The sequence below is a fragment of the Onychomys torridus genome, chromosome 4 (assembly GCF_903995425.1).
Source record: "Onychomys torridus chromosome 4, mOncTor1.1, whole genome shotgun sequence".
NCBI classification, from domain to species: Eukaryota; Metazoa; Chordata; class Mammalia; order Rodentia; family Cricetidae; genus Onychomys; species Onychomys torridus.
This window is the reverse complement of record NC_050446.1, coordinates 118945542-118973370: the sequence shown is the minus strand read 5'-3', so window position 1 is coordinate 118973370 and position 27829 is coordinate 118945542. Positions and strand designations below refer to the sequence as shown.

Genomic DNA, 27829 nt, shown 5'->3' with positions numbered 1-27829 from the left:
TAGGGATCATGCTTTAACCCTGTGGTCACAGAACAGAAACTAAGAGGGGATCTGTCTCTCCTTTATTGTCAGTCTTACAATGCAAGAGTCAACAAGGTAGATAAGAGATTGGGCATCTTTAGAAAGTCAAAGATAAAATTCTGCAGGACCCCTCATCTCAGAGTTAGAGACTTTTACAGAAAAAGCTCCAACATTCAACACTAATACATTTGTGAACTCAAAGGCAACTCCACCTGATTGTGTGAGCACCAATTTCACCCTTGTTAAACTGTAAGAGTAATCTCCTGTCCAAGAAAAATACATTTTTCTAGACTGTTGGACCTGCTGGAGCCACAGAGAACTAAAGACCATAGCCTGGGACGTGGGGGCACAGCTAACCCCCAGCTACAGGAACCCCCAGCCAGAGCTGACATCTGACTCAGAATATATGAGGAATCTGTCATGAAATTCTTCACTATTAAGACTAGAAGAGTCTAGAGTCACTTGTGGGAAACAGGGCTTCATGCACAAACAACCTCCTCTCCCCCACACTTCTTGCTGCCATAGAAATCTTCTAACACTCAGTAGTACGCTAGGTTAGGAACCTAGACATTGGCATGAACTGATTCACAGCAAAATCCTTGAATCTTCACAAAATCAAATTTATTATAGAATATATGGAAAGACCATGTCTTCCTGGTGAGATTATAAGATATAAATGGCATCCTAAAATTCTCCCCAAAAATATTCCCATGGAAATTTCTAAAGGCAAGCTTTCCATCCAGGAATTTAAAGCAGACCTAATTTTCCCCTTAAGGATGAAGTTAGCACAGCATGAGCATAAAGTGAAGGAGAAAAAGAATGTAAATTGGTAACTACAATCAGATATTCCAGGCTTGAGTCACTTGGGCTCAAGTCCTGACTCAACAACCACTTGCTAGCATGTGACCTCAGGCTTAGTACTAATGACTTTGCTCTTCAATTTGGATCATAAATGTGCCCACATCCTAAGACTGTTAAGGAGATGGGGTGAGTGACAATTAGTACAGCCCTTGACAACTGCCTGGCTCATTTGAAGTACCTGAAGTATGCAGGAGTGTTGGCGCTCCTGTTTGGCAGTCATTTCCCTCCTGCATTTATTCCCAGGATGTTCGCTTTGAATCCTTCATGTTCTGAGGCACACCCCGTGCACCTGTGTTTTTCATAACTTTTGAGTCAGGTCCCTATTATTATCCCTCTATCATCCATCATTTCACCAAACGGTTTGACATCTGTATTTTCTACTTTCCATTCCAATGGAAGCCAACTGCTCTTCTCTTCTGTATACTTTGAGTGGTTAGAAATCTTCATTCCAAGAGACTCTGAACCCCTACTGTCACATTCTAATCTAGCCTGTTCTGGTGGAGCTGCAGCTAGAAATGAGCAACCCTGAAAACATTCTGTTTCATGCTCTGGTCCTAGAGATTTCATAACTCCTTCTCTTTGAGGAAAAAAAGAATGGTATCAAATAACAAAATAGTTCAATAGAAAAATAGTTTTTTAAATATACTTAACTTCTATCAAAGACCTTAAGTGATTTGATTTTCATGAAAAAGTTTTTTCTCTAAATCCTAAGGTCAAAGACATACAATTACAGCACTTGAATACATGGAATTGAGGGGCTAGAGTGGTGGCTCAGCAGTTCAGAGCCCCGCTACTACTCTTCCAGAGGACCCATGGTAGGTCCCAGCACCCACATAGGGGTTCACCCCTTTGTAGCTCTAGTTTCAGGGGACTCAATCTCCTCTTCTGGTCTTCATGGCACAGCATGAAAGTGGTACACAGATGTACATACCAGCAGAAACATTCCCACACACAGAAAATGACATTTTTAAAAATTTTAACGTGGAAGTTAATCCAGGCATAGTAATCTCACATTTCAATTTCAGCACATGGGAGGCAGAGGCAGGAGGATCAAAAGTTCAAGACCAACAGGGGCTACATAATGAGTTCTGGGTTAGTCTAAGCTACAAAATGAAATCCTTTCTCCAAACCAAGTCGTAGAAAAATAAAAGGGATCTGGAGTGATGGTTCAGTTGGTAAAGTGCTTGCTACTCAAACATGAAGACTGGATTTCAGATCCTCAGCACCTACCTACCTTAGAAGAATAAATCCAGGTGCAGTGGTGTGCATCTATAATCCCAACATTGAGGGGATTGGAGTAGAGATGTTAGATCCCTGGAGCTTCCTGGTCAGCTGGTCTAGACAAATCTCTAAAGTCCGGGTTCAAGGAGACTCTGTCTCAATAAATAAGGCAAAAGGCAATTTTGAAAGTGTGGTGGTATTGTGTTCCCCAAAATATTGTGCACCATAATAAATTTATCTGGGGTCAGAGAACAGAACAGCCACTAGATACAAAGGCTAGAAAATGGTGGCACTTATACCTTTAATCCTAGCATTCCAGAGAAAGAAATCCCTCTGGATCTCTGTGAGTTCAAGGTCACATTGGAAACAGCCAGGCATGGTGACGCACGCCTTTAATCCCAAGAAGTGAGCCTTTAATCCCAGGGAGTGATGGCAGAAAGCAGAAAGATATATAAGGCGTGGAGATCAGAAACTAGCAGCATTTGGCTGGTTAAGCATTTTGCTGGTTAAGCTTTTAGGCTTTGAGCAGCACAGTTCAGCTGAGAGCTGGCGAGGTGGAATAAGAACCTTCCAGTGTGAGGAAACAGGATCAGCTGAGGAACTGGCGAGGTGAGGTGGCTGTGGCTTGTTCTGTCCCTCTGATCTTCCAGTGGTCACCCCAATAACTGGCCTCAGTTTGATCATATTAATAAGACCATTTAAGATTCCTGCTACAGGGAAGAAATTCAACATTGACCTCTAGCCTACACACACACACCTACACTCCTGAGAGAGAGAGAGAGAGAGAGAGAGAGAGAGAGAGAGAGAGCACAAGAGGAACAAACATAGAATTCACTAGGTCATTAACAGATGCAAAAGCTTCCCATCTTTACAGCATCTTCCAACACCAAGGAGACTGAGTCAAAAAGCCTTATTAGGACCCATATAATCCCAAAGCCAAAGGCTGCCCCATCTGCTCTGTCTAAACAGTTATAACATCTGTTCCATGGAGGTCCTGAGAGAGAAGTGGGTTCAGAGAGGGGACAGCTGTTACACTTCACAAGGCCCTCCACAAACCCCATGAATACCTACTCAACTATCTCTATTTATCTACAACGGTCTCTACCTCTCTCCTGAGCTGATGCGGCCGTCCTGGAACCCCCTGGGAAATTCTCATTACAACCCTAAAATGAGGCTTTCTACATAGGAAACAAAATCCAAATTGATTTTTGAAAAGATGATTGGAGAAAACAGTAAATGCACTCTAAATCCTTATCAGCTGCACATTACTAACAGAGATGTTAGACTCCACAGGTATCATTGAGAATTCACTTTTATTCCTGCGTATGTGTATATGACTGGGTGTTAGTGTGGGCAAGTGCATGCAGTGCCCATGCCAGCCAGAAGAGGGCATCAGATCCTGGAAACTGGAGTGACAGGAAGTTGTGAGCTGCCTCGTGTGAGTTTAGGGACCCAAAATGTTTTCCCTACAAGAGCAGCAAACACACCTATCCACTGAGCCATCTCTCCAGCCAGCTACCCCCAGTATTGCCTCTTAAGAGACTAATTTCAATCTTGAACTATTATGAAGAAAAGTGCAATTAACACCTATCTTCTTCCCTATCAAAAATTATCAACTTGTTTTTAACAAATCTATTTTTAATATATTTCCATTTTCAGAAAGAAATAGAATAGTACAGATAAAGCCAAAATGTCTTAGCCAGTCTTCTACTTCCATTTCTCCTCTGTCTCTTCTGCTTCTAACGCTTCAATTATTTTAACCCACGTCAATGACTACTATTTATCTGATTGTTTCACCCATAATATCAGTTCTGTTTTCTGCCCATAGGAGAGGATGTGGCCTTGTAGATGCTGAGTTTGGTCCATAAACCAGAAGTGCCTGTTGTCTATAATATTCCTTAAGTAAATGCTCAGATTATTGCCATAAAATCACCCAAGATGCCACTGTAAAAAGGCAATGGCATCCAGGCAGTGCACACCTTTAATCCCAGCAGTGGGGAGGCAGAGGCAGTTGGATCTCTGTGAGTTCGAGGCCAGCCTGAGCTACAGAACTAGTTCCAGGACAACCAGGACTTTTGCACAGAGAAACACTGTCTCAAAAAACAAAAAGCAAACAAACAAAAGGCAAAAGGGCAATGGTGTAACTAAACACTGGCTGCCGCTGTAATACAAGCAGGACTTACCCAGTGTTGATGGCATGCACAGCTGTGCATGCCAGAAAAGGCCAGACCACGACAGACTTCACCTGTCTCAGCTTCGGCGGGTACCTTACTTTTAGGAAATTATGCTTTGGGACTTAACAAAGAACTGGTAGAAATTTGGTAACAAGTACACAGACTTGGTCACACAGCTCTACAACCATGCCACTGGCATCTGAAATAGGATGACAACCTTAACCGACAGATGTCCGTCAAGAGTCACCGTGTCAAAGCAGAAATGAATGAGTCAAACATGTCTAAAACATGAGAAATGTCATAGGAGAGGCTGAGTCTGCTGAAATTGATCTGCTGTCCTCCACCTAACCACTGAGACTAGCATGATAAAAATAAAAAATAAAAAAAAGTCTGAGCCTAAGGCAATGAGCCCAAGGCAAAGTTCCTAGACTCTTCTGTGTGAGATAAAACAAGGAGGAGAAGGAAGGCTCTCCAAAAAAGCTAAAGCCCTACAAAGAGATGTCTGAGGTTGGAGCCCAAAACCCATGGGTCATAAAGGATGCTCCTGGATAAAAATCTGGAAAGGTAACCTTGGAAGGAGTGGGTAACTAGGACCCTACAGCCCCAGGATGGGCAGACTGTTAGTATCTCTTCCAGGATAAGTGATAGCTGTTAAGGTTTTCCAGGTGAGAGGAAATAGAAAGAGAATTGAGAAATGCATCAGCAATAGCAATATGGAGACTATACACCAGGGGATTTAAATATAAGGTAACTATTTTTATACAGGGAAAGGTAAAGACAATAAAGACAAGCAACTGGAATTCATCGACTTCCCTTTAAAAATGACTCAGGTTAGAGTTTCCTACTAATAAACATTTTAAAATACACGTACAGTTTTGTTTTGTGTTTTTTTGTTTGTTTGTTTGTATTTTAGGTAATGGTGACCTTGAAACTCTGAAGTTTGTTCAAATTAGTTGCAATCTACCACCAAAAATAGTGTCAGGAAGGTCAAGCCCAGAAATGCTACTTTGCTACTTGGAATAGACACTTCTGAGTAGAAATTGTGAAAGTCACACTGGCAAGTCTATCAAAAATCTATGTATAGGATTTGTGTTTGAAGCAAAGGGTAGTTCTGTACATAGCCTCAGTTAATGGTTTTTGCACAGTTAAGCTGTGCATCTCAAGAGGTAAAAACTCGACATCCCCTCACTTCCAGGAGGTTTCATAGTTCCCGAGTAAACCTAATTAAAGTGGCCTCGAGACAACGCGGAAAACCCCAGAGAGCTGACCCCTGCTTTTGTTCCACACAACTTTGTTTAGGGAACGAGAACCATCCTGAAGCAAAGCCAGCCGAGATGTGGAGAGTCAGCTGGCAACATGCCTAGCTTCTTGAGAACTAGAAGCTTTGGGAAAATAACTGGTCACCCCTCCAAACCCACCCCACTTCTGATGTGAGACAGTTTAGTCTCAGCTTGACGTCTTCCCCACACACCCATTCACACCCTCCTATCACAAAAGATGAACTAAAGAGATGATAGACAGACATCAAACAGAAGGGAGGTGGACTGAATGAATTAACAATAGCTAAGACAGCTGGAGCTCAACATAATGGGGAGAGGACTAGACATGGAAATGGTTATGAACTCCACACTGACGTGGCACCCTTGACCCAAGGCGAGGTGTGCACAGTTGTACAGGCTTCATATAGCCACATATAACACCCCTGACCTGGACACCATAGAACAGAAGGGGTGTCTCTACCTCATACAGCCAGATTTAGTAGGGCTGAAGAAAACAGGGAAGCAATGAGAAATTGCCCTAAAATTCCAGCTTCACAAAGGGAAGGCTGGCCAAACAACTCCTGAGACACATAAAAGGTTAACTCAAGGTAGCTGAGAACACTCTTTTTCTGGAGTCATTTCCTGGTCTCCAACTTGAATATAGCAAACGATACCTGCCAGCCTACATGACTATGTGAGCCAATTCCTATGACAAATCTCCAAACATAACCTGTGTACATGTATATATAAGATATATTATAGAATGACATATACTAATAACATAATTATAATATGTTATGTGAAATAGTAGTTACTGATATTAATACAATTGTACTATGTAATAATTTTAAATAATTTAATATAAATATGGTTATATAGTTGCTAGTATAGTATAATTAGAACATAATGAACATTTGTAAATAAATATATATAGGATAACTGTATATATGTGCATAGAGAGACAGATTCTGCCATATATCTTCTAGTACATTCTATTGGTTCTGTCTTTGGAGGACTAATACAACCCCTTGTACAGTTTCCTCTCCTGGAGTGTAGGCTGGGACTAGCTTCTTGCCTCTTTAAAAGGAACACAGTAAAAATAATGGGATGTCACTTTCAAAATTAGGTTACGAAAGACTGTAACTTCTACCTTGCCAAGGCTCTCTCCTGCCCTCCTCACTCAATCAATCTGCCTAAGCTAGTTGCTGAGCTACGAACTGCCCCATGCTGAGAGTGGCCCATGTGTGAAGGAATGGAGCTCAGACTCTAGCACCACAGCAGGTTTGTGGGAAACCCAGGAAGCAGAGCCCCCTCCACTGAAGTACAATCCTGGAAGCCCTCCTTGACACCTTGACTGAATCCAGCGAGAGGCTCAGACCAGAGGACTCAGCTGTGCACACCAGATTCTCCTTGCAAAGAAATGGTGAGACAACAAACCCGGGCTGGTACGTAGCAGTAAATAACTCAGTTCCCTTTTAGGATGAGACTTAGAGTTTCCCTTCTACCCTGAGAGTTTCAGCACCCAGTGAACACTGGCAGGGGTCCCCAGCACCAGACTTATGCATGCATGGAGGGGCCAATTCCTAGATGCCTAAGGGGAAAAAAAAGAAACTGAGACATCAATATCTAGGCTGTACTAATTTAAGCACAGAGTATGACAATGTGACAAACATTTTAATTAGATTAATAAGTTTTCACATTCAAACCAACTTTATAAAATCCAAGAGATAAATGATTGTGGGGATATGCTGTTTAGATGTCTTTCTTTTCAATTCCTGACTTTACCAGATGTCTGTTTTATCCTATTCTAAGCTAGTGTTCAAACAAAAAGCAAAATGTCTATCCCGTGTTTTGATGTCCTCAGGATTCTTTAACATCCAGGTGTATGTTTGAGTCCGAACACCTAGAAGTGAACCTGAGACCCAGCCTACTATCACAGAAAAATAAGGACTCTCAAAGATGACTACAGATTGTGAGGAAGGAAAATGATTCACAGCCCAAACTGTAGTCATGTGAGCAGAAAAAGTCATCATTATGGCCAGTTGAGGAAGTCAAGGCCATCCAACATCAGACAACTTTAAAAAAAAATTCTGCTTGCTGATATGAGTTTGTTTATTAATTCACTCATGAATTCATTCATCTTTTCTCAATAAGGAAGAGACAAATGAATGGTCCTCATGAGATGAATACACCACCACCTGCCATGCAAGAGGGATGATTCACAAAACCAAGTTCTGGTCTGATGTTCTTTTTCAGTCCCAGTGGGACCAAATAAGAGTGAGGCGAAATCTGGGGTGTTCTGGGAAACAGGCTTGGAGGATGCTATGAAGCAGGAGCTGGGGATGAGCTCTGTAAATTCCATCTGAGGTGAGTTCAGGATGACAAAACGGTCCAGACTGGTAAACACTGATTTAAGATCAGCATGTGAGTCAAGCATGTGGTACATGGGGAAGCAGAAGAGGAAGGTCTCCAGCTTGGATTATATAGCAAGAGCCCATTTCCAAAACCAGGGGCTGGGGATGTAGTTCAGTGATGGAGTACTTGCCTAGTATGTGCAAGGCCCTGTGTTTGACCCCTAGAACACACACACACACACACACACACACCACCACCACCACCACCACCACCACCACCATTCTTCCAGAGAGTTGATGGAAGCCCCTAAAAAAGACAAGCAGAAAATCAATACAGAGCTTGGTTTCTCAAATCCATAGCTATTTATCTTAGCTGGAAACCCAGGGGCCAAAAAGCGCTACATCTGTCCTTATCTGGTGAGTATACACACTTCCGCTAAACTGCCATACCCTTGGCTCAGTAAGAAAGGAAGCACCTCATTGATTATCTTCCCCCCGCTTGCCCACTCAAATACTACCACCAAACCACAACACCTACAAAGCACCGGCATCTACACTGTCGGCTGGCATTGCCAAGCACATCTACACTGTTGGCTGGCATTGCCAAGCACATCTACACTGTCGGCTGGCATTGCCAGGCAGTATTTAAAGAGGCCGCTTCAACCCTCACTGCTCACCAATGCATAGAGCCATCTAATTGCTCAGGTTCTTTGCCAAAACTTGATAGCTTTAAACATTTTAACTGTTGCCAAAATGATGCGTAAGGAGACAACTAGTTCGGAGATTCAATTCACAGATTAAAGAGACTGAAAGGGACAGGCCTTGCAAATACCCTGCGGCAAAGTAGTTTGGAAACTGATGAGAGGTAAGTCACCCCAAGACCATCATCCCCTTGGGCACCCTGTGGCATTCCCACTTTTCAGATGTGGAAGCAGAGAAATGGCTCACCAAGGTCCCACCACACACTTCAGACAATTTGAAAAGTTTAATGATTTTATTCCACAACATTCCATCCACTGTACGTATATCATTCTAACATCTTCTGCCAATTCCTAGAGTTGAACAACCATGACCACCTCCCAGTGGTCATGTATTTCCATCCTTCCAAAAATTTCTCTCACATCCACCTGCTGGAAACCCTTCCCTATGCCCAACTGGGCAACCAGTGTTCTCTATCTCCATGGGGGTTTGCCTTGTCTCAGTTTCTCATACAACAGGAAAGATATCCAGACACTTTAACCTGACATACAATTTCTGATATATGTCCTAGCATATATCTGAAACTCACTCCTTTTATTTGTAGCAATGTCTGATTAGATGGATTCACCAGTTGATGAGCATGTGGGTTATTTTCCATTCGGGGTGACTATGAATAATACTTCTGTGAACATTCATGCTCCCATCTTTCTCTGGACATATTTTCATCTTTGTCAGGTTGGATCCTAAAAGTAAGGGAGCGTCATCCTACAGCAGGTGCAGGTTTAATGTTTTAAAGAAATTGCCAAACTAATTACCAAAATGCTTTTTCTGCTTTTTATTCCCACCAGCACCCAATAAAAAATTTAAGATGAATAGTCAACAACCACAAAGGTCTCTCTGCACATTCCACTCCAATGCAGTGGTTGGATGTGTGAGTCAGATATGAATGAAGATTCAGCACACTGGTGTGGGAAACACCCAGTCCACCCTGCAGACCCGTGAACATTGATTAGAGACTCACTAGAGACGGATGGAATGGGGCTCCTGAGTAGCCCTCCTTGTGTACATAGGGAAGGGCAAGTAAAATCACACTGAAATCTGGGGGCAAAACAGGCCGTAATGGTCCCTGTTTATTACTCACAATTTTCCCTTCCATCTCTCTGCCTTATTTATTCCCATATATTTGAGATTCACTTTCAGTAGGTCCACTGGGGAGGGTGTCTATATCCAGAATCCTACTTGACCTTTGATATTCTCTTTATTACCTGCAACTCTTAGCCATAGGCAATAAATAAATCCCATTCTCCTATTTCTCTCTCTCTCTCTCTCTCTCTCTCTCTCTCTCTCTCTCCCCCCCCTATCCCTCTCCACATCAGTTTTGTGACCCCACCCAGTCTACCCTGACTCACCTGAACTCAACACTATGGATCCGAGTTTACCTCTATCTCTTTCAACTACATCTGATTGTTATTGATCCTTTCAAAACCCATGCCTTCCTTCCTCTCTGGCTCCATTTGAATCCATTTTCTAAGATGTCCTAACTACTTTCTCATATCCACACAGTACTGGCTTCCAAACCTGATTCTGTTATGAGTTTGCCAATCCCATAACACCTGTTGGACACAGCTTGTCTTCATAGCTTTTTTTATTTGTTCCTTGGAGTGCCATGGCCTACTATATGTTTTCTTAGTCTTTGCTTATTTATCAACTTTATAAACTGTCTTTTCTCCACTGCTTCGGAGCACCAGGCACTTTATTTCTAGGGTTAATAAGAGATAGGAACAGGGACAGAGCCTGGTCACAAAGGAGAACTGTATGTGAAAAGGTGGTCAGGAGGCAACAGTCACAGGTCCACATACGTTAGCATAATAATCAGTTGTACTTTTAAATGGATGTCAATTAAAGGTCAAAATGTGTTGGAAACTAAGCATTCCTTTCACAAACCCTGGAACAACCCAACTGACCAGTGTCATCTGCTGGGAATTTTCTTTGAAATCCCTTTCTAAAAACAGTAACAGAGACTTGAGAAACCCACCCCCCTCCTTAAAATGAATAAAGGAAGGAAAACTAAAAAGCATCATGAAATCCAGCCACCTCCTTATCAGTACATCCTCTGGCTTGGCATAAGCACCCCAGCCCCAGCTTGGGTACCAACAGAAGCACACACCAATGCCAGGGGGGAGTAAAGGACTTAGCTCCCATTCTGGACAGAATACCCACTCTTCTCTCATGCATTTCCACCTTTAGTCCTCACAAAATCCAGTGAGCAGCTCTAATTACCCTGGCTTTGGACATAAGAAGCTGGAGGCTTGAGAAAATGAACAGCCTGTCCAATCTGGCACAGTTAGTACAAAAGGCAGAAGAGAGGTTCAAACCAGGAAAGTCAGGCTCCAACACTCAGATTCTGTTCTCCAAGCCACACTGCCTCCCAAACACAATTCCCCCTTCCCCGTCCTGGTTGCTTTGAGACTCTACCATCTCTTCATCATCATCGATAAATATTTATCAAGGACCACTGCCTACATAGCAATGCTCTTGTTTCCACAGCAACACGCAGTCAGAGAGTCATGGGAGTATCCCGTGCTTGAAAGAAAGATGCTGTAATGTCCTCTGATCATGGCTCTGAAAGGTGACGGTTACACTACTCCAGGAGACACCATCTCAGCTGGTGGTATGAAGCCGTGGAAACTGTGCTTAGAACAAACAAGAAGGAACTGAAATAGAAGAGAAGGATACAGGGTGCAACCCAAGAAGGCGGTCTGCACTTATTTCGTGTTTGCTATTGTTGCTGGAACAGAATCAAAGCCAGGTTTTCATATTAATTGTTCTTTTATTGGGAAACAAATCAAGCAATCCAGAACAGAAAGTAAAATTCAACTGTACTGAAAACGTTCCCCGGAGGTAGCTGGCAGCAATTATCGAGTTAAATGATTACATTGCTTACAACTGCCACCCTGAGTCAGTCCCCTTTAAGATTTGGCTTTAACTGGAAATACTGAAACCCACTAATAGACTAATTAGCCCCTTATCTGTTTACTTAATCATCTACTTCCCTCATCCCAAATCACGTTTTGCTGTTTACTATTATTAAAATATTTTTTTCTTTTTCTATAATTCCTCACAAAAAAGCGTGGTGGTTCGTGAAACACATATTAGAGTGAGGAAGAAGGAAATTGCCTTTGATGACAGCTTTCCACTCTGACTTTTGGACACTGTGACCAACAGTTACGGCAAAACCCATCATCCTCTGTGTCCTAGATGTAAGCTTACAAATGGAAATTGCTTTCGAGACCGGGGATCTTCAGATCAAAGGAATATGGAGAACACACTACTGAGTTTTAAAATGCATTATTTACTCAGACTTGCCGAAAGTTTAAAATAAGATACTTCAAAAGAGACCAAAGTCATAATCATAGTATATTTGGATTCCGACAATACCACAATGAGGAATAAAATAAAAAGATAAGTCCGTTTTAACAAGTCAACAGTTGCAAAATCAACGCATCGACAATTACAGATGTTCATAAAGAAAATCCCGGAAGAATCTAGTTTAAACGATCTAGTTAGCATTAAAGTAGAGAGAGGATGAGATATGTATAGAAAAAAAGATCCCCATTTCTATAAGTGAGCGGGGCTTAAAACGCACCAAGTCACAAACACAAGCTAATCCCACTCCTTTAAGGAGCCCGGGAACAGCGCAGCCGCTTGCTAAATATATGCTATTGTAGCTTTGCAAAAGCTATGGGCCCAGGTAGAACCAAAGGAAATATATGGCGCCTTCACAGTCAATTTCTTCCCAAACTGTATTCCACGATTGCTTTTCTTCCCCGTGTGTTCCGAACAGCAAACAAAGAAAAGGTGCTTCCTCCTCACACTTCCCTAAATGTTTTAACAAAAGGCTGCTGAATAAACACATTACTCATTTAAAAATTGAACCGAAGTTCTATCCCTGAGATGAAAGCAGCTCGATTTGCATTTAATAGCTGTGGGCGAGCGCCACCTTGCGGGAGCATGAAGAACGAGCGTGAGTTCAGCCCTGAACAGCTTTCTGGAGCGGGTTCTGGGTTTACAGCTGCTACCAAAAAAAGGTCTGAGACTCGTGGTGGAATGTTTTCGATCTGGTTCCTGCTGAGGGAACGTGAGTACTCATCGTGCGGCCGGCCAGCCAAGGCTTGGAGAACAGTTAAACCAGAATCGTAAATCATACCCGGGTCCTCAGGACTGCCCCAAGCATCCTTCTGCCGCCTCACTAACACAGCACACCTAGGCAGACCCCAGAGGGAGGGAAACAGGAGCTGTGCAACATCCTCAGAATGGTGCTGCGGCTGTCTCTCTTCTCCCGCTTGTTGTCCCAGCCTTTCAGCTTTACACACCGCAAAAAGAGTGATTTCCTCGCCCAACTTTCCGGGCACAGAAACAATCTGTCCTTTCCCAACATCTTGTGTCCAGTTTCCATTTTAACATCAAGCCAGGGAAGAAAATCTAAGACATTTCCAACGTAATGTGACTCCAAAGGGTCTTAATCTCAAACGCAGCCTGTTTAAAGACCTTCACTTCCAGAAGGTTCTTTGCCTTGCCTTTCTCTTTCTTCCTCCCTTGATTTCTCATGTGAGCACAGCTGTTGCTTAGCAATCCAAAAGGAGCCCTTTGCTAAGTCCGGCGGACTTGCCTCAACCTGCCCCGACCCTACAACATCAGCTCAATGTGGTCACTCAGGAAACCAAAGGTGCTAAGAAACTTCGAGGTGGTTTTGAACTTGGAGGCATTCCTACCTCGCCTCCCGACCTCTTCGTCCCTCTCTGGGGAACTCTGGGGTGACAGCCCTACCAGTTTTAGAAATTAGGTAGACCCCCGGCACTGGTCTCCGCAGCTTATTGGTCAACACTAGGGAGACACGGGACAGACACACTGGGGAACTAGCCTGTGGGCAAACCAAAACAGTGTCCCGAAGTTTTCAGAAGCCCACGATCTCATTGATCAAAGCCACCCCACTCAAAGGACCTTAGTAGGGTACCCATTACTCTGGATAGCGCCACGAGGTGAAGTGGGAGCTTTGCTGTGCGGGTCACTCACAGAAACACTCCCACAGGAACCTCCAGCGGCTAAAGACGGGCTAAGGGGAGCAGCGTGTTTAGAACAAGACTGGATGATCTTCAGTGTCTCCGAGGAGAAAGGAAAAGCCACCGCCCTGGCAGCCTGGGCCTGCTAGGGACCTGTGCTCCCCACTCCAAGAGCGCGCGCAGCCCGAGAAGCCGCCGGGGTGACAGTGCTCCCAGCCGGGAGAGAAGCGGCGCCTCATCCCGCCGCCCCAAAACACTCGAGTGACAGGTTCCGACAAGTGGGAGGCAGCAAGTGGAAATATTCTCAACAACCGCGGAAAGTTACTCCTGCCCCGGGGGTGGGGGAAGAGGCAGCAAAGTAAGGCGATGAGGGGACCAGAGAGGACCTAGCGCAGGACTGGGCACGCCTGGACGCAGCAGCTGCGTCCGGAGGCTGGGACGGCACTCGGGCCACTCGGCCCCGGCGTCTCCTAGCCAGTGTACCCAACTTTCTCCTCCGAGGCTGCAGGGAAGGGCGCAGGGCCGGGGAGCCCGGCGGTCGCACTCACCTGCGGTGCTCTGCGCTCGGGCGCCGGGCAGCGGCTGTCGCTGCAGCCCCAGGAGCAGGAGCCGGAGCAGGCAGAGGGCGAGCGCGCCGAGGCTCCCCATCCGGGCGGCGGGCTGCTCAGCCCCTTCCCGCGGGCGCCGGAGCCGGGACTCGGGCGGGCGCGGGGCGGCCCCGCATCGCCGGCGCGGCTGCAGGCAGTGCGCGCCGCTGGGCTCCCGGGGCTGGCTGAGCTCGGTCTGCGGGAGCCGGCGCCGTTGCGCTCCGAGCCCAGCCGCGGCGCGAACTGAGGCGCGAGGCTGGGCGGGGGCGGGACGCGGGGGCCGGGGGGGCGGTGTCCCCCGAGTCCTAACGCCGCCGCCGTCGCCGCCGCCCGCCCGGGCGCTCCGCCTCGGCCGCGCACACACACACCCTCGCGCGCACGCCCGCGCCTGGCACACGCCCGCGGCTGCCACTCGCGGGCTCCCCCACGCACCCTCTCCCGGGCTGGCCGGCTCGGGGCCGCTCGCGCGCAGTCACGCGCGTACACACATCGCTCTTGCACCCACTGGATCCGCGGGGTACTCGCCGCTTCTCCCTACGCCATGCCACCCAGCCGAGCATCGTCTACAGCCTACCCTGCGGGGGCGCAGGTACAAGACGATGGGGGAGGAAAGAAACCTGGAACAGCCTTTGAAGTAGGGGTGGGGGAACAGGTGACTAGGGGGCAGTGAGGGGAAGAGGGAGAGGGAGCGGCCCGATCAACTCTGGATGCTGCGGGGCTACGAATTGAGGGAGAGGGGGTGCTTCTTCGCAAAGCTGGGGACAGCTGTTGAAGGGTCTCTGGCACACCCTAAGATTCTCTCATATTCATATTCTCCCCTTCTCTTTCCCTCTCTCTCTTTCCTCTTCCCCATCACCTAATCGGTGGTCCAGCACACCCCATCTTAATCACAGCGTCTCTCTTTCTCTAACCCATAACCCCACCACCCCCACACAGGTGTGGAGACTCTCGCCCTCTTCTCTAGCTGCCTCCTCTATTCTCCCTACCATGTAGCTTTTCCCCTTTTCGTCCTTGTCTGAACAAAGACCTGGTTAGGGCTGAAAACCTAAAACCATAGATCATAGGGCAGTGCCTGTCACAGCTCACAGGCCTGGGCTCAGGGATCCCATGGAAGAGACTGCCACCAGGGGAGGGATATGAGTCTTGTATCTAAAAGCCAAGGATAAGGACATCTAGAGATGCTGACGGGATTGGTAAGGACTTCGCTACCTGGCCAAAGGCCTCCTTCCTCTCCACTCCCTTGTTAGCATCCCAAAGGACAAGGAAGAGAGAGCAGTAAGATCTACTCCAACCCAGAGCCCCTGGTGCCCGTTTTTAGGGTCCCTGGCTACATTGAACTTCCAGGGGCTCTGGGTTGGAGTTGCTTTGGCAGAGAATGTGCACAGAGCCTCACTGGTACCCAGGTCTGCCTAGGTGGACAATTTTATTAAACATGGGCCCATTTATGTCTCCCAGCCCACACTTGTAATTCCAGGCAAATGCTTCCACCTAGCTCTGGGCTACCTCCCACCACCTCCACAGACATCACTTCCCTCAAGATTAACACTAGGACTAGTCCTTCCAGTGCTTCCCACACTTGCCTGGTCAAAGCACCCTGCTAGGGACGAGGACCCTCCTCCCTCACCCCTAATCCCGCTTCTCAGCCCTCACTCCAGGGAAAGGTGTGTGTGGTCTGTGTGGGGAGCCTGGGAGTTAGATCTTTTGCAGGCTGCTTTGGAGGTCCATAAAATTTTTGCTAATATTGATGCTACACTTGCCTGGGTACCACAGCCTTTGCTAGTCTCTGGTGCCACAAGATGCCTGGCCGCTGGGAAGCAATGGGAACAGGAGATGCCTTCTACTCAGAGCTAAAGTGCCAAATGTTTTATCCATCCATCCTCCATCCAGGCCTAGCCTTAGGTAGATAAGTTATAATACAGCCTCTGAAAACCCCCGACTCCAGCCCACAGCTGGGATCCACCCATGGCTGATGGCAGAGGCTAACCCAGGAGGGGTGGAGGAGGTCTGTAAGCCATATAACTTGTCCCAACTCCCTTGGGCTCCTGCCAATTCAGTCCCCATCTTGGACATTCTAAGTATAAAACAGCAGTTCTCGGGGCATCTTCTGTGCACAAACCCTCCCTCCTTCCACCAACTGAGTCCATCCCACAGGATGCTGTACCACTGTAGCCAAGGTTCCAAAGTCAGAATGGGGGTCACATGGCCCCCAAGGAAAATAATCCTATTTCTTGATGACAGACTAATGGAACATGACCTGATTATAGCACCAGGTCTTGCTTGCCCAAGTGTGGGGTTACAAACCCGGGTCCTCTTGTTTTTTACCCAGTGCTCTGGTCCCCAGGCCTTGTGCTCTACCCACTTTGGCATCTGGCCTCACTGCCACACTGTACCAACCATTCCCTCTGCCTGGAAGATCCATCCTGCATCACTACCCTGGTAAACTCACCTGCAGATGTAAGTTTCTCTTTGAGTCTCCCTGTGTGCACCACCTGGGAGATGCCATCTCTCCACTCATCTGTCCTGGAAGATAGTTCCCAAAATGCATCTGGATGCTTCACCCAGGGCTGTGGGCAAAGGGGCTTGAAGGAAGAGGTGGGGGAGCTGGCACAAAGTCAGTGGTGCTTTGAGTATCCTCTTAGGAACAGTTTCTCAGAGGGCCAGGGTTCAGAGAGCCCCAGGGTCAATTCCTCACCTCCTGCATGGGCAGCACAGAGAGGTGAGGGATATCTTGTTAGAAAGGAGAAGCAACCATTTGACTCCATCAGCCTGCCCAGCCACAGTGTGCTTTCATCTTGGCCCCTAGCTCAAGGCAGACTCTGTACCAGTACTAAAGGCCTGGGGGTGGGGGTGGATGTTGTGGTGGCTAGAGGGAGAGAGTACTCCATTTAGCATCCCTTTCCAGTGCTGCTCACCCAGCAGGCTTCTGGCCCCCTGGGCCATTATTCCAATAGCCTGCAGGATGCTTGGCAAGACCTTTAGAAGCCTTCTCTTCGCTTCCCCATCTGCACAGTGGCTTCCCTTCCAACACTAGCAGGGGTCAACAGTGTTCAGATATGGTCACTTCAGGTCTCTTCACTGGGCAGTTTCCAAGAAGTGGGAAGCTTGGTGCACCCTCTTACCGTGAGCTGCACCTGCCCTGTGTGCTGGGGACCATGGGACTATGCTGCAGCCTGAGCAACAAGTGTTGACTTTTGCCCTCCTGGATAAAGAGTACATACATGAAGAGAAAACAGTAAAGCACAAAGATGGGTTCTTCTCCAAACTCACTCAGTACCGGAGCCGCCCAGCCCACCAGTGACCAGGAAAAGACTCTCAAGGGCAAAGCACCTCATTTGCCCATGCAGAAAGGCCAGTGATGTGGCTCCTGTTTTATCCCCTTCTTACACATGAGAAAACTGAGACAAGAAAAACAAAAGCCTTGTGTCAAAAGATGCTAAATGGCCCCTCACACACCATGGATAGCTGCGCTCCTCTTTCTGGGACACAAGTAGCCACTTGCTACTTAGGTTATAATTCATAATTTCAGTCTGAGTCTCTTTAATAATATTTCAAGTGCTCAGAGGCCACAAATGTTAGGAGCTGACAAATTCCACAGCTATAGAAAACTCTACTAACATTGCTCTGTGGCAGAGGTTGCCACACCTCTCCAAAATCTGACCCATTGTCTATGTTATAAAGTTTTTTTGTGTGTCATAGCCATACATAGTTCTTTACACACTGCTTATGGATGCTTTTACATAAATGTCTGTTAACAGTGCTATAGAGAAGAGGAGAGCAAACCACAGGGCATGACTCATATCTGGCCCACCACTTGCTTTTATTAATAAAGTTTTATTGGCACACAGACTCATTTATTTGTTGACAGATTGCATTTGGCTGCTCCTATTTTGCATAGGCACCCATGCCATTACTGTCCTTACCTTTGTAGAAAAAAGAAGTGTGCCTTTCTTTAAATAAAAGTCTCAAAGGACAGTCTAACAACCATTGAAGTAAAATTCATTTGCAAATGGGGAATCTCTCTTCTCTCTCCTCTTTCTCTCTCTCTCTCTCTCTCTCTCTCTCTCTCTCTCTCTCTCTCTCTCTCTCTCTCTCCTGGGAATACTCTGAATACAAGTTTTCAGGCTCAACCCTATGAAATACTAGGAGCGGAGCCTGAGAATCTTTGCATGACAGCCTGCCAGGGGATTCTGATCCACACTCAGGTTGGGAATTCCTGTTTTAACACACTCCTGAGGGAAGTGCCAGTAAGTACCTGGCATAGCTAGGATGCTCATGGGCTCCTGTGAGTAACAGAAGACTTGGGAACAATGTCAGCAGAGAGGCCATACACTGTTCGCTCTTTCTGTAGTGAAGCCTCTGACAGCCCTAACACAGAGCTGTGCCAACCAAGAGATGCCCACGTGGATGCCCAGGCCCCGGCGCCTGTGGGTCCCACCCTCCTGAGGAATTGTCAGCACATTTGGAGCTGCCTCCACGCATAAATTCATGGACCAGCTGTCGTTTTTAATCTGGTTGCAAGATGAAACCATTAATAGATGTCAGACACATTGGCAATGATCTCTTCATTAATAATTTCCTCCTTTCTGAGGAAAAAAAATTAGTAACAAGCAACCATCAATAATTCAAAAATACAAGTTAACCTTTCTATTAGCAGAGTCACCATGCACACGGTGCACACTCAGAGCCAGGAGTTCTGGCTCAAGTCATGTTTTGATGGTAGGGACATTAATATGCATTAATGCTGTCTGTCAAGACCAAATATAAATAAGCCAACTGCAACTTAGAACTCATAAGTATGATTCAAGTGTGACCTCCTGACCCAGCAATTTGGTTCTGTAAAGGCATGGATCAGCCAATTATCTTGCTGTCTAAGAGAAGGCTTTTATGGAAAAACCCATTTTTAGCTGGAGACCCCTGTGGGTAGAAAGATCTCCCCTATGCCCAACTAACCCTGCCGTAGTGTGATCTCCCCCTCCTAAGCTGGCTCTCCCCACCCTCCATCCACCCACCTCCACTGCCACCACTTCCACCTGAACTCAGCCTGGATGCACTTCCTTGAGAGGTTGGGTAGGCGCCAGGGAAGAACTCCCAGATTCCATAGACCCTCCCTTTGGCTGTCATCTCTAGTCCTGCCTTACCTGGCTCCTCTCCTCAGCTGCATGAGTGACAGCCTCTCCCAGGAGGTCTCAGAACCTGCCCACTCCTCACACCTTCATTCACTACCGGGAGCCACCACAAACCAGGCACTTTCCCTCTCCAAATCTGTTTCCCCATCTGTGAAATCGGAGTGATTATCCTCACCTCACTGAGCTGATGTGAGAATTAAGTAAGTAATGAATGTAAACACACCTACCATAGGGCCTGGCCTACTCAAGAGAGATCATTTCCTGCCCCTTCTTCCTTCTCCAAGTCTGAGCTTCACCATCCCATCCCAGCCTTGACTCCTAGGCCAGCTCTCCCGGACACCTGGATGGCAGCTTAGCATGGAGAGCCAGCTGCTTTCTCTTTGAGCCAAAACACCAGTACGTGGTCCAGACCATTGGCAAGTAGACCCGGGTATCCTGAATTTATAGCTCGGACTGCATCTCTGCATCTTGCCCAAGGGGAGTCTAGGAAACAGCTGCTTCTCTTAATTAAAAAGGGAGCTGAGAGATGGGCCATGGAGGCTTGCCACTCACATTTGCCTGGACACTGCTGGACAGTGGGGGATGTCCCCATCCACAGGTGACCCCATCCTCAGCTCAGGCTGGGAGACTACACAGCACACTGGGGACAGGACAGTGCTCAAGTCTGGGTCTTGTTTCCAACCAAGTGTCTTTCTCGATAAAGTTAGGGAGAAAAAGCCAGTACTCACACGGTAGCCTGGTGTCCTGGGATTGGATATTTATCTTTGTATTGTTTGTTGGTTGCTTGGTTTCAGGGGACAGGGTTTCTCTGACTATCCTGGAATTCACTCTGCAGACCAGGCTGTCCTTGAACTCACAGAGATCCACCTGCTTTTGCCTTCCGACTACTGGGATTAAAACTTCACCACCACCACCCAGCTATGTATCTTTTTGGAACCTTAAAGTTTCTCAGGATTCTTAGCCCTTCTACAAGTCCCTGACTAGAAATCTGGATTCCAGAAGCTTCCAGATAGGGATGGAACCCATCACAATGAAACCTAAACCTGTTACTCCTTTCTATCCACTGAACTCCACCTTTAGTTCCTGGTTGCCATTATTATCATTTTGCCCAACCCTTCTCACAAACAGAAGCCATGATGGTTGTTTAGAAGATACTCCACAAGTGGTCACTTACCAGCTTAGAACCCACACTACTTCCCTGCTGCCCATAGCATGACATTCTCAACCCTAACTACAACCAGCAGGACCCTCCAGTGGCTGGGCAGCCTTCCTGAGCCCACCTCTCCCTAATATCCCCTCTCCAGGGAAGTCTTTATCAAGTGGAGAAGGAAGGACATCCGGGGTACCGGAATAGCCAAGGCAACTGCTAAGAGACCTGAAAGAGTATGTGTTTAAACAGACCGGGACGTACTGAGGCTTTTAGTGATGCTTGTTCTGTGCTCCAGTTTTATTTGCTCTATACCTTGTTCAAACATGTCCTTTACTCCAAGGCACACAGTACAGATTCCCATTCCCTCCCTCTGGGCCTTTGCCTGTGCAGCCCACTCTCTCTGGGATGTCAGAGTAAAAATCCTTATCTGGGCATCCAGTCCATTCAAGGACCAACTTTGGGCAGCATCGTCCATAGGCTAGACTGTTTGGATTTCCCTTCATTTCGTTTGCAGGTCTCCCTTCTCTACAGCAGTATCTGAGAGTACCAGGATTGTGTCTCTTACACCCTCAGGTCTCCAAAGCCTATCCCCAATTAACACTCAATAAATGATGCTTGTGACTATAGCCAAGTTTACCTGCCAAGATCAAATACATTCAGGATGAGTTATTCCCAAAAAAGAATATCCATGCCTCATTTATAAAGATCTGCAAGGAAGTAAACTCATCCAAAAGGGCTCATAGTAAGGATCTCAGGGATGCAGGATGAGAAGATGTTCCAGGGTGAAACTTTCCAGCTGTCCCAAATGCCAGGAACCAAATGCTTTTGGTAATAACTCAAGAGTTCTCGGTCACTTCCTGCTCACAAACGCAGGACTTTGGAGAAAAGCCTTGATGTTTGCCCTGTTTATCAGACTGAGCCCAGGGAACTCTCATCGAAGAATACAAGAGGATGGCTATGTTCAGGATGACACAGACAGAAAGGACTTTACTGTGATCAGACCACCAGAAGCACCTCACAGAGAGCAGCCATGAAGGGATCAGAGCCTTTACTAGCCTGCCTGCCCATGATGCTGTCTTCTCTCAGTATGAAGTTTCCCTCTCCCTTTCCCCCCCCTCCTCCCTCCCCCTACTCTTTTCTTTCTTTCCTCTCTGTATCTTAGCTAGCCTTCTCTGGGTAAGTAACTAGAGGAGTTGAACAATGACCTCTTTGAATATCGTCTTCACAGATTGGTACCCTTGTCAAGAAATGAAACCTTCTGGGCATGGGAAGATGGCTCAGTCAATGAAGTGCTTCCCTTGCAAGCCCAGGACCTGAGTTCCATACTCAGAATCCACATTTAGAAAAACAAAGCCAGGCTTAGGGGCTGGCACAAAGGCTCAGTGGGTAAAGGCACTTGCTTTGCAAGCCCGGAGACCTAAATTTGATCTGAAGAATCCATATAAAGTAGGAAAGAACCGACTCCACAGATTTGTCCTCATGTTTCATACATGTGTTCAAATGTGTGCAAGCACATGCACATTGGGATGTACACACATAATAATAATAATAATAATAATAATAATAATAATAATAATAAATAATTTATAACTGAAAATAAAATGAAAATGCCAGAACTAATCGCACATTCTTATAATCCTGGCACTGAGGAGGCAAAAATGTGAATCCCTAAGACTTGTTGACCAGCCAGCCTAGTCTCCTTGATGAGTTACCAGGCCAGTGAGAGACTCTAACACAATAATGATAAAAAACGGTGAATAGCATTGGAGGAACAACACCAACACACATACACACACACACACACACACACACACACACACACACACACACACACACTAGGATTTCATGTACTACTCTCTCAAATTCTATCCAATGCACAGACCCAGTGAAGACACGGATTGCCTGATGTGGTTCTTAAACCAATCAATTTGCCAAGAGCTGGGGAAGGTAAACTATGGCCAGCCACCCTAAGTAACTGTCCACTTCTGTGTACTGAAGACAGCCTCAATAACAACTCAACCAGGAAGACTGAGTAGGGTAGAGAAGGCATTTTTCTCTCAGTGTTCCTAGACAGCCCAGTACCATCAATTTACTTCACCTACACATCAAAATGCCCCTAAACCTCTGTAGTATGTGAGGAAAACAACCTAATCAGCTGTCCAGGGTCTGTGCCCTCTATCTCCTCTTCTCTATATAACATTCATCCCAAACCTCATACTCACAAAGACTGTATGATTTCTCCACAGCCTCCCTTTCCTCTATTCAAATCATGGATGCTGTCTTTTCAAAAATGTTTGCAACCAACCAGTGTCTTCACAGCTAACCCAGTAAAATAAATATAATTCTTAAGTTCCAGGAAACAGAGTTTTTTCCCCTTAAGGGCTAGTTTATTGTACTATGTGGAAATACAGTTCACCCAGAATGCTGGCAGTGAATCTATCACCTATCCACATGACCCAGCTGGAGGAAAGGTGGAGAACTCAAGCTCATGGAGACAGCTCATGCGTACCACAGGTCAGGCTCCACACATTTAGTTGGCCATTCTGCCACATAAGCTGTTGGCAAATCATTATGTGTACAAGCTAAAACATACTAATAACTGAAGGCAACTGGCTAAAATGGACGTGAAGAAGTGAGCTTGCAAACTTGGGATATAAAGACATGCAAAAACCCGCCACCTGGAAATGGGGAGATGGGCTTCCTTATCTGTGATCCTGTCCCCAGAGTAACATGTTTGGTGACTGGCTTGAGGACAGAGTCCCCTATGCTCTGAGAAAGGGGCTGACAGACTGTGCAGGGGTGTGCAATATTCCTTTACTGAAAACACTACAATCTCTCTCTGATGCTGAGGCCTAAAGATGGGTCTCCTCAGGGACTCTTCACTGTTGGTTTTTCCACTTCTGGGCTGTTAATAGTAAGGAGTTTCTGTGTGCTTGTTCTGAGCCATGTGGTCATCATTGACCCCAGAGCTCACCTACTCTTCCCATTTACCAGTGAGGGGACTGAGGCACAAGGCATTCAGTGAATAGGGACTGATGCTGCTTGTAGGTTTTATTTTCCTTTCAACAGATCCTGGACCCTTTAAGTCACTATGATTGCATCTCCCAATCATGAGCCAAGAGTGTTTGAATCATCAGAGGTCTCAGAGCGCATCCATCTCAACCCCCTTTTCATTTCACAGACATTTCTATAGAACCTGAGCAATATGCAAAAACAAATAGGATCCAGTTTACTCAGCAGCCAAAACTCCTGTAGTAAGTTCTGGGCTCTCTTTTCCCAAGAGCAGTAGGATGTACAGTCATGACTTGAACTGATTTTATTTTACCTCAGCCCTTGCTTTATGGATGTCTCAGCCTTCAGTGATGCACAGCTCTATCCTCTCAGCCAAACCATCACCATTTCCTAAGAACAGCAGTGTCTGCTTACAAAGATCGTCACAGCTAGGCCTGTTGGCTGCTGACATTCTCTCTCCGAAAGGGTCACTGAACTTGCGGCATCCTGTCCTTCCCAGCCATTTGTATGCAATTTAGCCTTAACTACACATGGCCTTGAAGTATATGGACTGGAGACTAGGGGGAGGGGGCTCTACCTATGCAGCCCTGGGGATCCCATCATCTATGCTAGGTTTAAACTTCCTAGGCCACCTGCTTTGGGGTCACCCGAATTCCTGTGTGCAACCCCTTTCCTATGCTCTCTATATAAGCCCAATCAACTCCTTGTTTCCCAGGGGGTGAATTTGATGGGATCATACCTTGAGTAGGCAGTGTTCACCTCTCCCTTGGGGAAAGAATTTAGCAATACTCACCTACTCCGCAGACAATTGAGATGTGATCATGATCACAGAAAGCACCCAGTACCAAAAAATAATAATAAAAAAAAATAAAAAATAAAAAAATAAAAAAATAAAAAAACAAAAAAAGTCCCCAGATTGACAAGGGTAAATGCCACCCTGGGACCTGGTAGAGTCAGTCTCTCCTCCTGGAGCCTGGATTTGAGACCAATCAGTCTGTCTAATTCTTGTTTCCTGGGAGAAGAACATCATTGCCCTATGAATGCCTTAAAATGAAATACATGAAATTGTGCAACCTCTTCATAATTGGGCTTCTGTATCCTGATGGGATTCCAAAAACAATCAGCAATTGACAAATGTTAAATATTTCCTCGCAGTTAATAATGTGTCCCACCCTAGCCCCTTCTCTTTCCTCCTCTAACTCTTCTCACGTGAATTTATTTTCTATTTGAAAGCCAATCTCACTGGTTATTAGATATTCTCCCTGCTGTCACTATCAGTAAATTATTAAACAGCTGACCAAGCTTTGTTTTAAAATGATTCTCTTATGAAGCTCGGTGATATATTTGCCATGAATACTGAATGGCGCCTGGGTCTCTAAGGACACAGGAATGATTCCTATTTACTACCTTTAGCAAAATGTGTAGCAATTAGCAGCAACAGCTTGAGTTGGATCACAATGAGTAGACATGCCTGTAGCTCATTTCCCATGGCTTCTTCTTTCCTGACAAGCCTGGCTTGGAGAAGCATGCTCAGCATTGAGGCCATGTCAAGACCTGTGTGGACACTTGCCTTCCTCATTCCTCACCTTCTTTCCAGACTTGCCACCCCTGAGCCACAACTGTGGGAATCCTTGCCTGGGTCAATTTCCATTTCAAGAAAAGGAACCTGAGCTGGACAGATGGCCTGGATGGGTGATTGAGAGCTCTTGCTACTCTTCTTGAGGTCCCAAGTTTGATTCTCAGCAGCCACATCAAGAAGCTTGAAGCCTCCTGTAACTCCAACTCCAGGGAATTAGATGCCCTCTTCTCAGCCTCCTGGACATGTACAAACTCATCTCTCTCTCTCTCTCTCTCTCTCTCTCTCTCTCTCTCTCTCTCTCTCTCTCTCTCTCTCTCTCTCTCTCTCACACACACACACACACACACACACACACACACACAAATAAATATTTTTAAAAGAAAAGAAGCCTGATGGAGAGTAAGGAGAAAACACCCTGTCTGTATATCTGCTTGTTCGACGGCAGAATGAAGTCATCAAGGACTCTGCAGTGAAAACAGAGTGAGAGAAACAGGAACTGGCATGGGCCACTACATCCATTGACCACTGCACCCATTGACCACTGCATCCATGGACCACTGCACCCATTGACCACTACAACCATTGACCACTGCATCCATCCAGACTTGCTGTGTTATAAGCAACAGAGACTTAAGCCAAAGAGGAAATGTGTTGACTTTCCTCACCAAACAGCAGTTGATGAGTGAAGATCTAACCTTGGAAAACAGATGTGCTTCACATCCTCACAACAGAGACCATTCAATGCAGGAAAGTAGTTACATGGATGGCAAGGGAAGTGAGAGACCAGCAGGAGACTTACAGGTAGCCCAGACATGACAAGGAGTGCAGGGCTGGCCTGAACAGCCTGAAGCCCCGGGTTTTCTCATCCTGGGAATGGCAGGAGTTTGGCTGTCCCCCTGCCTTGCTCAGGCATCAACAGACCCCAGCAGATAGGCTTCCCCTGGTACAGATGTGCCCCAGTGCATGTAGGAAGTGATAAGCTCATGCATCTCCAAGGCTACAAGGACTGGTTGCAGTTTATCTGACTGCTGAAATGTCCCAGGCTGGACTTCCTCTCTTTTCTATATATGACTTTATAAGGTTCTTTCCCCTGGCCCCTGCTGCTCAAGCACTCCCAATGTTCTTGCCCCAACCAATAGCATACCACCACATAGATCTAACAGGCCATTCTTCCTGGGGTATAACTATGCCCTGCCCCCTCCTAATAAACAAGCTGTCCTCCAACACAGTCTCCCGGGTATTCTTTCCAGTCTTACTCACTGCCACTCACAATCTTCCTTCAGCTCCAGCCATGCTTGGCCTCCACTTTGCCACTGCCTTCACCCCTCCACCCCCAGGCCAGTGCACAATAGACTTTGTCCCAGTATGGTCATAATTGCGCACTAGTCTGGCAATGGGAAAAGAAGTTAAGAATGAAGGTCTGGGAGCACAGGAAGGTATTAATGTATGAAAACTGGCACCTTGCCAGGTTTGCCCAGGCGAAGCTAGAACCAACAAGGTTACCCCTGTGCTGCTGGAGAAATCACGCAGAACAGAGACTAGAAGACTTCCTACATGCACTGGGGCACATCTGTACCAGGGGAAGCCTATCTGCTGGGGTCTGTTGATGCCTGAGCAAGGCAGGGGGACAGCCAAACTCCTGCCATTCCCAGGATGAGAAAACCCGGGGCTTCAGGCTGTTCAGGCCAGCCCTGCACTCCTTGTCATGTCTGGGCTACCTGTAAGTCTCCTGCTGGTCTCTCACTTCCCTTGCCATCCATGTAACTATCCCTGCCCCTCTGCATCCACGTCTGGGTGTTCCAATGTCTAAAGCACAGGAAGACAGCTGACAGAGCAGTCCGGTGAAAGTCAGCAGCAGGGGCCAGCCCCTCTGCACATGGAGCCATGCAGGTCAAAGGGTAAGGTGTGGGATTGAAGACAGATAGGCCTGGGACCAAACCGGATGCAAAGGACAGCAGTAGAGCCATGGGAACCAATTGGTCTCAGCGGGGCTCTGCCTCTGCTTCCCTTCACTCTATGCATTAGCTGTGTCTTCTAGCTCTGCTTAACTACCAAGGAGTGCAGTGCATGGAGAGCACATCCTCCCAACTTCATATCAGAACAAGAAAACAGTACCTTCCTCCTTCACCATTATTAGGAAGAATCCCAGTTAGTCACATGGCCATCCTTTGAACAATGGCTGTTGAATGATGAACCACCAGGACTTGTCAAACTTGAGTCATATGCTCATCCCAGTGGCCATAGAGGCTAATTTTATTCTGAGAGTCAGAGGGAAATTGTAGGGAAAAAAGGCCATGAGTACCCACCAAACAGAATGAGTCTATTTTCCTTGAGAAATATGCTGGGAAATTAAGAGAGTGTGGTAAGCATTATTTCTGTGCGTTGAACATTTTCAGTTCTTCTTCTAGGGACATTTGCCTATACCCTTGACATGAGCTGTGACCCATGAACTTCCTTTGGCCAGCAAACCCTTCCAGATGGAAGCTCTGCAGGCAGTACTAAGTCATTCCTCTCTTGGCCTTTGCCATGTGTCAGGCAGGGGCTCTCCCATCAGCCTCAGCCCCAGAATGAGAACAGTGTGTAGAGCTTCCTGACAACCCCAAGTAGACATGTGGCAGGAGCCAATAAATAAATTTTTGTGCTTTAATCCACAGCTACTTGGGAGTCCTTTGTTACTGCAGCATAACTTGCATTGTCCTTACTGGTTCTGTGTGACAAGTACTCAA

At 46.4% G+C, this 27829-nt stretch overlaps 1 protein-coding gene across 13 annotated transcripts in view; it reads right to left on the bottom strand.

The window, feature by feature from the left end:
- The window catches only part of Ptprt (protein tyrosine phosphatase receptor type T), a 1144051-nt gene that overhangs the window by 1109160 nt on the left and 7062 nt on the right, over window positions 1-27829 (bottom strand). For 11 of the 13 annotated variants that reach the window (XM_036185146.1, XM_036185142.1, XM_036185143.1 and 8 more), the window contains exon 1: window positions 14198-14595. The exons of 1 other annotated variant lie outside the window; for it this stretch is intronic. In XM_036185146.1, the coding sequence (XP_036041039.1) occupies window positions 14198-14297 (100 nt within the window). In that variant the 5' untranslated portion in view covers window positions 14298-14595. Of the gene's footprint in view, window positions 1-14197; window positions 14689-27829 lie in introns of those variants that run through there. One more of the 13 variants, XM_036185155.1, reaches the window with a different exon arrangement.